Source organism: Lynx canadensis, chromosome A2 (assembly GCF_007474595.2).
Source record: "Lynx canadensis isolate LIC74 chromosome A2, mLynCan4.pri.v2, whole genome shotgun sequence".
In the NCBI taxonomy this organism is placed as follows: domain Eukaryota; kingdom Metazoa; phylum Chordata; class Mammalia; order Carnivora; family Felidae; genus Lynx; species Lynx canadensis.
Window position 1 is genome coordinate 134,671,109 of NC_044304.2, and position 11,719 is coordinate 134,682,827.

Sequence of the window (11,719 nt, forward strand, 5' to 3'; positions counted from 1 at the left end):
TTACCCATTTACCAGTTTATAAAATTTTATGAATATATCCACTTTTTAATCAGTTGTGGGTTTTTTGCAAATTGTGGTGTATCTCTATTTACCCACTCCTGAATGCCCAGGCTGTCTCCATTCTTTGCTTGCCTTAGTGTCACTTTCTATCACTTTTTATGGCTCTAATAGTCTTTCATGTCTACTAATTGCTTTGATCTTCACCTTTGAAAAGTGAGGCAGAGATTCTTCAGAGGACCTCCCTGCTGGTGCTCAGATAATCAGGCTACGTGCACACAGTAACTGAAAGAATGGCAGAGCTCTCCTGTCTTGAAACTAAAACTAACTTCTTTCCATCATTCCTAATGCACGGGCATCGTGCACCTATCTGTCCTTCTCTTTCTCTCCCTCCTCTTCTCGCTTTCTCTTTCTTTCTCTCTCTTCCTCCCACTCCTACCATCTCCCCCAGCCTCCCTCTTCTAGTTCTGCCTCATTCTCCTTCAAGACCCCTTTCCCCACCATCCTGTCAGTTCCAAACTGTTCCTGGGGGTTTGAAATGCAGGTGGTACTATGGTTTTCCCAGAAGCTGCCTCCCCCTGACCTCTCCTGTCCAGTGAGTCTTCCAACCCTCCTCTGATACCCAGTCATTGCCCAAGTCCTATAATTCCTCAGAAATGTACCCAACTGTGCCCCCTTTTTTTGTGAATTTGCCTTCAGACAAACCTATAGCCTAGGCTATGGGTTAGGAGACTTGATTACAGACAAGTAATCAGCCTCTCAAAACTTTGGCTTCCTCACCTTTTGTAGATACTTTAGTATCTACAAAGCCAGTTACATTACAGGGTTGTTTAAAGGATTAAATAAAATAATCTTTTTTAAAAAGGGCCTGAAGTCTGTTCCGGGCTTACTATATGGCATCTACTCTTTCCCACCACCTTAATTTGGGAGTTCAGTCTCATTGGGTTCTGGGTTGCCAAGATGTAGCAGCACCCCCACCAGACATTCTGTTCAGAAACCCCCCTATCTGGTCTCCTTATGTGAACCAGCTCCTCCTATTTGTCTAAAGCATAGTGTTTACAGATGCAGCATGCTGGAGCTCAGCTGCATGTCCTGTCCCTTTTGGCGTAACCCACTTTCAGCACTCAAAAACCCCCACAACATGGTCTCATTTTTACCCTATCTATCCCTTGTCTCCCTCATCTACTCCATACATCAAGCAGAGTGACCTATTGTCCTTATGTAGTTCAGAAAAACACACAAGTACTGTCACCTCTGGGCCCATTGCCTCCATCCAGAACACTCCTCCGCCCTCACCTTCTGTGCACCTGGAACACAAATGCTCCCGTTCTTCAAGACCTGCTTTACTGTCGCTTTCTCCCTGAAGCCTTTCTCAGTACCCTACTGTTATCTTATTGACTTTTCACAGCATTTGTACATCTTTTCTATTTTTGTTCTGTATTAGTTATTCTGCCTTACTGTCCTGTGTGACAGTCAGTTGTGTCATAACTCTTAACCCCGTTAAATCAGCCGTAGGCCCATCCACTAACTTGGAAAGTAACCTACTTGTACACCAAGGGTCAGTAGATACTTGTTAAATTGATTTAAACTTTAATGCATATTTTGGAACTTAAAGGTTAACACAGTGAAGTTGTCAGAAGTGACTCATAAGTGACTCAGGCTTTGGATACTTCGATTTTGAAAGGCTGCACAGGACAGCAAAGTTATCTAGTTCCCACCTGGGAAAGACTGTGTTCTCTATTTGGATCGAGGCAGTCAATGTCCTTAAAGGGCTCCTGCACTTGGGCACATGCTTCACTCTGCTTTACTCTCCTCACTGAATGTTACAAGCTACGCTGCTTCTCAGTGTTAAGTTTTCCCACTCTACCTATCAGGTCTGGATTCCCCTTTCCCTCCAAGCCTCCTTGTTCCCAGAGCCTCATTTCTCCCCCCCCCCCCACATACTTTTTAGTCTGTCAGTGACCTAGATGTGTTTCTAAGGAAGCGCTGATTTCCTGGGTCCTTGGCCAGGGGTGAACCGCACATGCCCAATTACTCTCTTTGTGTCATTCTCACCTTGGCACACATCCAGGGGGAGATAATATGTATGACCTAGTATATTCTGAGTAGAGTGCTTTAAATCAAGAAATTGCATATTTAGTGCAGTTTAGTAGACCAACCAAGACCCAAGAGTCTATGAAGATAAAAAGCTTCTGCACAGCAAAGTAAACAACCAACAAAACTAAAAGGCAACCAACGGAATGGGAAAAGATATTTGCAAATGACATATCGGACCAAGAGTCAAGAACTCTTAAATGTTTATCCCAGTGTGAATTCACATTTATTGGGGGGATTTCTAGCAAGTCACTTAACCTCTCTGTGTCCCTACAATATTCCTGCAAAGTACTGATACAGCTGTTTTATATCAATCTTGTACTTTAACGTTTTTAAATTACATTTATTTTATTGAAATTAGTTTTCAACAGAGAACCTTCTTGCCTAGCAGTTTTATCACTTCTGATTTTTAATATGGACTTGTACTTACACTGCCTTAGATTTTGCCTTTTAACATTAATGTTTAGATGTGGTTACATTTCTTTCTTGTTTCTTTGGGGTATTTTTTGTTTGTTAATAGTTACGTTTCTTAAAAAGTATTTATATTCATTCAGAAGTCAAAAAAAATTTAAACTTTGGAAAGTTTCCTCTATCTTCTTCTTTTATGAATAATATAAAATTATAGTGAAACTATTGGAAAAGAGGATGAAACATGTGAATGCTTTGACCAGTGCTTTGACCCTGTAAGAGAAAACCTGAAAATCATACTGTACTAACTATAGATGAAATCTTAATCCTCATGTGGACTTCAGATATTCTTTTTAAAAACTTTATACTTATTTGTAATCTAAACCTTATCCAATTCTGGTATAAAGAAATCATAAAATGTGTATTACCTTTAAGGAAGTTTTTGCCCCAAAGAGCAATAGTCTTGAATATACTAAGCCAAATTTAGTTATCAAGACCTTCTGGTCACCTTTCATGTTCGTGCGGTCACAGTTCTCACCTGGATTATCCCTTCCATTGTTTGACTAGTGGTCCTTTGGTGTGCTCCTCTGGGAACTGATGACAAGAGGGGCTCCACCTTATCCTGATGTCAACACCTTTGATATAACAGTTTACTTATTGCAAGGCAGAAGACTCTTACAGCCCGAATACTGCCCAGATCCCTTGTAAGTAGGACTTTCAACAGAATCTTCTGTCATTCCTGTATTCTTTACTTTTACAGAAACGCATGCCTTCATGATGTCTCTCATAGCATTTCTTCCTATTTGAAACAGATATGAAGTGATGCTAAAATGCTGGCACCCTAAAGCTGAACTGCGCCCATCTTTTTCTGAACTGGTCTCCAGGATATCAGCGATATTCTCTACTTTCATTGGGGAGCACTATGTCCATGTGAACGCTACTTATGTGAATGTCAAATGTGTTGCTCCATACCCTTCTCTGTTGTCATCACAAGATAACATTGATGGCGAGGGGGACACATGATGGATGGATACCTCACCAGCCCCCTTCTGAGAAACATCATAGAACTTTCCAAACAGCAGTCTACATTTTGTTCAATGTTGTTGTTTTGGTTTTTTTTTTTTCACTGCCTGGCCATTGAAAGGCCACCAGATATTTTTTGCTTTTGCCAAGATTGCACTATTATAGGACCTTATATTGCTATTTAAAATGAATGGATTCTAAGGAATTTCTTAGCTGACAGAGCACCAGAGCCAGAAGCTCTGTCCCGCAGGCCAGTGACCAACAGCAACCCTACAGCTGTGATGATGCTCCTGTGCATGGAGGCCAAAGCCTGAATTCTAGGTTGAAGTTTTTAAAAATCAGGATCCTACATGATTTCATATGAGGAATGGAAGCAATGAATTTTGAGGGCTTCTTGATCACATAAAATTCAGAAGAAGTGATAAAGTTCAGGACAGACATGGCCCCAGTACCAAGACACTCATTTAGAATTAAAGTGTTTCAAAGAACTTTCATGTGTTGGATGGTCACTAACATGTTTTATTACTGATGTTGCCTTTTGCCCATTCGGCAAACATTCCCTTTTAAATTTTTGTATACATTCCTTTTAATGGGGAAATATCCATAGGCAACACAGTCAACATTTCAAAATGGCAGGACACAAATGTGTTTATAAATTAATAGGGATATTTACATATTGTACATAGATGACATTAAGAAGGTCCTCATAAAATAGCTTAGTTATAATGAAATATTTAGTTGTCATTTAAAAATCAACTGAGAATGATACTGTTCTTATGATTGTAGACATATAGATGGTTTGTCTGTATTTTTTTTACAACGACTCTGAAAATAAAACAAGTGATTTGTGGTAAGTGTTTTTAAAGGTGTAACTCAGCATGTTTTTAAAGCAGAATGCATCTGACTAAAAGGTTCATCAGTTCCAATCATGGCTCATGTAGGGCAAAGAAAGGATCGATGGACTAGAAATATTAGCCTCTTTCTTAGGTGGCAGCTTCCCACCCCACAATCGGAGGCAATAAAACTTTCTGGGAGTCCAGTTTTTCATTAGCACATGCTTTGTGTAAAGCAAAACATATTTTACAGGGGAAAAAAAAAAGCAATTGAAAGTTCTGGCCATTTCACCTGGATGAATAGTTATTCTGGGCAGGACGTTTGTAATGTTTTGTTCTGTGGGATTTTGTGCTTACTACTGTATAGTGCATGTGGCACAGGATACTCTGTTTTTGTCAGTGTAAACATTTAAAGTATTATATTTTTATAAAAATGTTTATTTTTAATGATATGAGAAAACTTTTGTCAGCCCACAAAAATACTGCACTGTGAACATTTCAGAAAAGGTATGTCAGACTTGGATTAGTAACAGCATAGTTCTCAATGGCTGTAAATAATGATAAGGAAATGTACTGATTGCCAGTACACCCCACCCTCATTACATCACCAGGACTTGAAGCCAAGGGTTAACACAGAAAGCTGTAAAGAGGGTGTGTTACACCGAAGCCCAATAGTAGAGCTGGGCTGACGATTACAACTTAAACTCTCTGACCATGGTGGAATTTACCAGAAGACACAAGGAATTGTACTGTAGAGATATACTCCAATTTAAACTTTGTTTCAGAAGTGTAAAAGAGTGATACCAATGCACAAATACTGCGAATGGTGGGTAACAAAAGAAAAACTCTGCAGAAATAAATACCTCTACTAATATCAAGAGGATGAATGCATCAGAACGGAAAGAGCTTGTGGAAGCAACCCATCAACAAGACCACACACCTGTATATATGCTTGAGAAAGCTGCAATGTGAAAATCATGTTTGCTATTTATAAAAATGTCCTTAGATTAATGTGTCTGGACAGACTGTGAGAGTAAGTGATTCTTCTAAGAATTAGATACTGTCACTGCCTATACCTGCAGTTGAACTGAATGGTACTTTGTATGTTAATAGCTGTTGTTTTGATAAATCATGCAATTAAAATAATGTATCATCTTGTTATTGAGAGTTGGTTATTGCTAGCCATACTTGATCACCTATCCACTTACATAATGAGAGGAAGCCTAAGATTGATTTCACCTGGCTGCATCAAGATCATCCATATATGAGAACCTTAGTTAATTCCTGGGCAGCTAAAAGAATTTGCATCCTTGAATCTCAGGAAGTCTCTGTCTTTCTGAGAGTGGTTTGCCCTGAGTTGCCAAATTACCTGCATTTCTCTGTCTTTCAATTGCTAAGAGCACCTGTCTCCTCCTTTTAGCATGATGTTCTTCCCTAGCAAGGTGCGTCCTTGGACCAGAAGCTATGACAATAAAGCTGAAAACCCACAGTTGGCAGAGAGATAGATACCTATTTGAGTGTTGGAGGAGAGAGGCCTTCTTATCCCCTTCAAAGTACCCTTTCCATCTACACTTGTTCCCACCATTCAGGAGCCCCCAGTTACTAGAGAACAAAACCTTCATGTTATCTCCATGAGTATTCTTGTAATGCAAGTAATTGAAAAAAATTTTTTTAATGTTTATTTATTTTTGAGAGAGAGAGAGAGAGAGAGAGAGCGAGCATGAGTGGGGGAGGGGCAGAGAGAGAGGGAGACAAAGAATCTGAAGCAGACTCCAGGCTCTGAGCTGTTAGCACAGAGCCCGATGTAGGGCTCAAAGCCACAAACCACAAGGTCATGATCTGAGCCAGTTGGACATTTAACTGACTGAGCCACCCAGGTGCCTCTGTAATGCAAGGGGATTCAATGGTGATATTTCCATCATCTAAAAAAAATCATGTGGCACTTTGGAGCAATATGATTTTTAAGAAGACCCAAAATCAAACTGGTACCTATAAAATACAGTGGGGGCTGATTCTTTATGAGAGAGAATTCATTCCTTGTACACAAACTCCCTCCCAGCCAAGAAATGCTTTTCTATAAGAAATTCAATCAAAGAAAGAAAGAAAGAAAGAAAGAAAGAAAGAAAAGAAAGAAAAGAAAGAAAAGTTCAATCAGATTCCATGCCCCTGAAGGACAAGAACCTGTCATCTTTATATCCCTAGTGTCTGGCACTTAGGAGATTCTAAAATAATTGCTGATCTGAAACCAAATTTTCTTATCCTTAATCACTTTAAAGCACCACAGACAAAGTTATTACCTATGTAGCTTCCATGGTATTTGGTGAGCAATGGCATGGGGAGGGGAGGACCTTTCTGGGGAGAGAAGATAAAAGGATCTTCTTTTACAAACTTTTGCTTGGTGCTCTGAATTTTTAATTACAGGATTTTTCACTTCACAATGTAAGCATCAATTGTATTTTTGTTCTTTCTGACCTACATAGCAGATTGCAGATTCCTGCATTGTACAGGAATATACAACCTGTAAAAAGCACATCCAATGTTTGCAGACATCTCACATTATTAATCTACCCAATTGGGTTGAGGAAACAAGTTAGCATTATATATAAGAAATTGATAAGTATTTCATTTAATTCAACTATTTATTGAGCAGCTACAAATGTCAAGCACATGTGCTAGGTAATGGAGATTTAAGAATACAGCCCCTGCCACCCCAAGGAATTTAACAGAAGAGACAGACAAAATTACACAACTAGTGTATATTATAGCTATGCATTTCTTAGATCTATAAAATACCTTGAAGAAGCATCAGAGTTTATAACTTGAAGTTTGTAACTTTTGATCCCCTTCACCCATTTCTTCAATCCTATCCCCCACTTCTGGCTACCATGAATCTGTTCTCTGTTTCTATGAGCTTGGTTTTAATATTCTTTTGTTTTTGTGGGGTTTTTTGTTTTTACAAATTGCACATATAAGTGAGATCATATGGTATTTGTCTATCTCTATCTGATTTAACTTCACTTAGCATAATACCCTCGAGGTCCATCCATGTTGTGGCAAATGGCAAGATTTGCTTTTTAGCGGCTGCATAATATTCTACTGTATATCTATATCACATTTTCTTTATCCATTCATCCATCAGTGGCACTTAGGTTGTTTTCATATCTTGGCTTTTGTGGATAACACTGCACAGAACATGCATATATCTTTTTGAGTTGCTGGGTTTTTTCCCTCTTTGGATAAATACCTAGAAGTGAAGTTACTAAATCAAATGGTAGTTCTATTTTTAATTTTTTGAAGAACCTCCATACAATTTCCCAATTGACATTCCCACCCAACCGTTCACGAGGGTTCCCTTTTCTCCACATCCTTATCAGCACTTGTTATTTTTTGTCTTTTTGATAGTAGCCATTCTAACATGTGTAAGGTGATAACGTCATTGTGGCTTTTATCATCATTGTGTTTCCCTGATGATTAATGATGTTGAACATCTTTTCATGTGTCTGTTGGCCATCTATGTATCTTCTTTGGAAAAATGTCTATTCAGATCCTCTGCCCATTTGTTAATTTTGTTTTTTGTTGAATGGTTGATTTCTTTATATATTTTGGGTATTAACCCCTTACCAGTAAATGATTGGCAAGTAGTTTCTCCCATTCCATAGCTTGCCTGTTTGTTTTGTTGATGGTTTTCTGTGCTGTGCAGAAGCTTTTTGGTTTGGTGTAGTCCCACATATTTGTTTTTGCTTTTGTTGCCTTTGCTTTTGGCACCAAACTTAAAAACTCATCGCCAAGGCCTGTGTCAGAGAGTTTCCTGCCTGTGTTTTGTTTCAGGGGTTTTATGGCCTCAGATCTTATGTTCAAGTCCTTAATTCATTTTGAGCTAATTTTTGTATGTGGTGTAAGATAGTAGGCAGTTTCCTTCTATGTGGCTGTTCAGTTTTCTCACCACCATGTATTGAAAAACTGTCCTTTCCCCATTGTATATTCTTGGCTCCTATGTTGTAAATTAATTAACCATATATGCATGGGTTTATTTCTGGGCCCTCTATTCTGTTCCATTGATTGGTGTGTCTATTTTTATCCAACACCATACTGTTCTGATTACTATAGCTTTGTAATATAGTACAAGATCACAATTTAAACATTCCAAGTGAAGCCTCCTGGGCAAATAGATCAAATTCTGACCTATTTTGGGCAAACTACTGAACCTCTCTCAAATAGGTTAATCCTACTTACTTCACAAAGTCGTTTGAAGACTAAAAAATAGTATGGAAAGGTACCTGGTACACCATAGTTGCTTATAAATTGTGATATTATTATTACCTTCAATCTTGGACAGTAAGAGCCCAGGTAACCTGTGGTTGATTAAAAAGGAAAATTAAGCCTGAGAGGGACCTTGTAGATGTTTAAATCCAAATCCTTACTCCCTCCTTCATCTGATACCTGCTTTATACATTAGAAGCAGAGTTGTGATTTCACCTTTTCCTTCAGTATTAATGCGGGAGTGTGTGTGGACGGTGGGGAGGGGGAGCACATAAGAAGGGTAACAAGACAGTGACAAAATGGCGGCACCTTCCCTCTCAGTGCCAGACACCTGAAGAATACCTCCACCCCTTCTTCTTTCCTTAAACTCCCTACTATTTCTTTAATTACCTCTCTAATGACTAATTTCCTTTTTTCTTGTTTGGTCTTGAGACCTAGAATATACATGAGACATGAAAAAAAAAATCTGTCTAAATTCCAGGAAAATTGCACGAAGGCACAATAACAGGAGTCACAATTCTCAGTATTCATGTCTAGAAATTATTACTGTTCTTTGTTTCACTCGAATGGATGGTTAATGATTATTCAGATTCAGGAAAAAGTGGGCTTAATACAGTATTGTTTTAGTTATATGATGTATGTTTGGAAGATAAGGAATATTTCATTAATATTATAATCCATCTGGATGACTAGACAGGTAACTACACAATTTAGACAATTTCAGGAGATAGGTATGCAGCCATTATGCCCCAAAGTAAGAAATGCTTATTGCTTTTAATTCCATAAAATGTTTTTCCTTTTCATACTTGACATTTTTCTTCAAGACAATCTCAATTCCCTATCTATCAAAAATTGGAAATAAGTTCAGTCATAAACCGGTGAAATATTTCAGTGGTGAATTTAAGGTAATAAAACAGAGGCCTGCCCAAACTGTCCTTTGTTATAAATTACACCCAGAGGTCTAGATTACGTCAGCCTAAGGTATTGATCACAATGCTGAGAGGTTTATAACTACTATTGACTTAGCATGCAACCCAGGAGCAGAAATCTAGGAAAATTGCAAAAGCATATCTACAGTAATGAAAAGCCCATCATTAATAGAACTTACTATCCTGTCATCTAACTAGTACTGTGTTGGCTTTAAGACAAATATTTAACAAATGCTGGAAACAGGATTCTGTCTTCTCCCTTTTCTCCATTGCTGGCTTCTGAGGTATTCTGATAAATGTGTTTCCCTTCATACCAACAAAAAGTATGGGTTAAAAAAAAAACTGAAATGAATTAATTAGCCCCCCATAAAATTAGCATCCAAACATTCAAATAGCTCCTAATCCTTTAGTATTATTTTTTTCTTTTTTTACTGAAGAACTAATTCCCCAGATAGACTAATTTAGAATAGCACTTATGTCCTATTATCCTGGGCAGTGAAACCCTACCTGGTTAAGCATTCTGAAAACTAGTTAGTGTTAAAGAAGCAATTCTGGAATGAAAATGGATGTATATTGGATGCATAAACAGAATTTTTAATTTAAGTAAACTAGTACTAATTGGATATTATTTTGAAGCTCTAGATCCAGACTACAATGATAATTAATTTTTATCCTTGAAAACAAGTCCTTTGTTTTTATGCATTCACTTTTTCACTGTCACATGCGTGCATTCTTTTCACCACATGAGTTCCAGGCTGGCAAAAACATCCACTAATCCTTAGACTTCTGGGTTGGAACGACAAAAATGCATAAAATCTTACCAGGCCAAAAGAGATCAACTTTAAAAATCTTTGGCATCCAAACATGTCAGAACTGTTTTTCACTGACTCCCCAAGCCATTTGTATTCCCCATTATGGTCCATGGGATCTATAATATCAGTTCCTACTTTTATTGGGCAGCCTGGAATTTTTAAGAACCATATTTCATTCACCTTTCTCGGTTGTTTATAATTTTCACAGTTGTCTTGTGAGTTTTCTTTCTGTCTCTAATTCTAAAAGTATTGGAAGTGGTAATGGACACACTGCTCTCTGCCAGCTGAAGCCATCACTTTGACGTTTGCCCCTATATCCTGGTGACATCTGTTCTTTCCATTATAGTCAAGCTGGGCCTTTCCTTCTGTAGAACTGTATTCAACAACCACCATATTTATCAGGGGCAACTTCTTGTAAACAAGAAATGCTAAATTCAGAGCCTTTGTGAAATCCTGCCACATAATGTCTGAAGTCAGTCACATGATCTTCAGATATTATTTCAGAAGTCCCAATAAAGAAAAATTGCAGAGAAACCCAAATATCCTATCGGGATACTTTTGCAAGCTGTTTCTAATTTTTTGTTGGACTAAGAGAATTAAACATAGGGAATTTAAATGAGCTTTGGTGGTAGCTGAAGGGTCTGTGAAAACACATGGGTAAAGCAAGAAGTCACTATCACATAGATACTAAAAAAACATATTTCAGAAAGAAAATATCCAGTGTTAAAACTACATAGATATTTGCTTCTGAAAATGAACTTAATTGATAAAAAATAATGATGATAATAATGATCTCATCCCAAGACATGTTACAGGAATTAATGACTGTCTGGCAGCTAATGCACTAAGGTAATACTCTCAGAAATTAGTCTTGCTTTAATGAAATGCTGTTTGTTTAGTAAACGAATGCTTGAGATGACGGAAGTAAAAAATCAGGGCTGCTACCATCAAGCCTGGTTGATTCACAGGGGGGAAAAAAGTTAATGCAAAAATATGCCACGTGCTGCTCTTACTCATTTTTTTATTCATTTGTGATTCAGAAAAAGTACATATCCTTTAATTTTTTCTTTCATACATCTGTCTCCCACTTTTACCCCGGGGATATGTTTACTTATGGATTGTTTTATTGACACAGAATTAATCTGTTAAAGAAAATGTAACTCCCTCTAGTGCAAGCATAGCAAATTTAAAATTATGATCGCTTTGAATTATTTATTTTAAAAACTATGATGTGAGGAAAGTGAATCCTCCACGTGGGCTTTAGAATGTTGTCTCTGAATTATACTTGGCCTAGAGGTCTTTATACAACATCTCTTTCCAAGATTATTCTAACAACTGACCTCCTGATTCTATCTTAATATCC

General features: G+C 37.8%; 1 protein-coding gene across 2 annotated transcripts in view; it reads left to right on the forward strand.

Annotated features, from left to right (window-relative positions):
• The window catches only part of MET (MET proto-oncogene, receptor tyrosine kinase), a 114,129-nt gene extending 108,613 nt beyond the window's left edge, over positions 1-5,516 (forward strand). For both annotated transcript variants that reach the window (XM_030308280.1, XM_030308281.1), the window contains exons 20-21: positions 3,067-3,203; positions 3,312-5,516. In XM_030308280.1, the coding sequence (XP_030164140.1) occupies positions 3,067-3,203; positions 3,312-3,522 (348 nt within the window). In that variant the 3' untranslated portion in view covers positions 3,523-5,516. The remainder of the gene's footprint in view (positions 1-3,066; positions 3,204-3,311) is intronic.
• Positions 5,517-11,719: the final 6,203 nt, after the last annotated feature.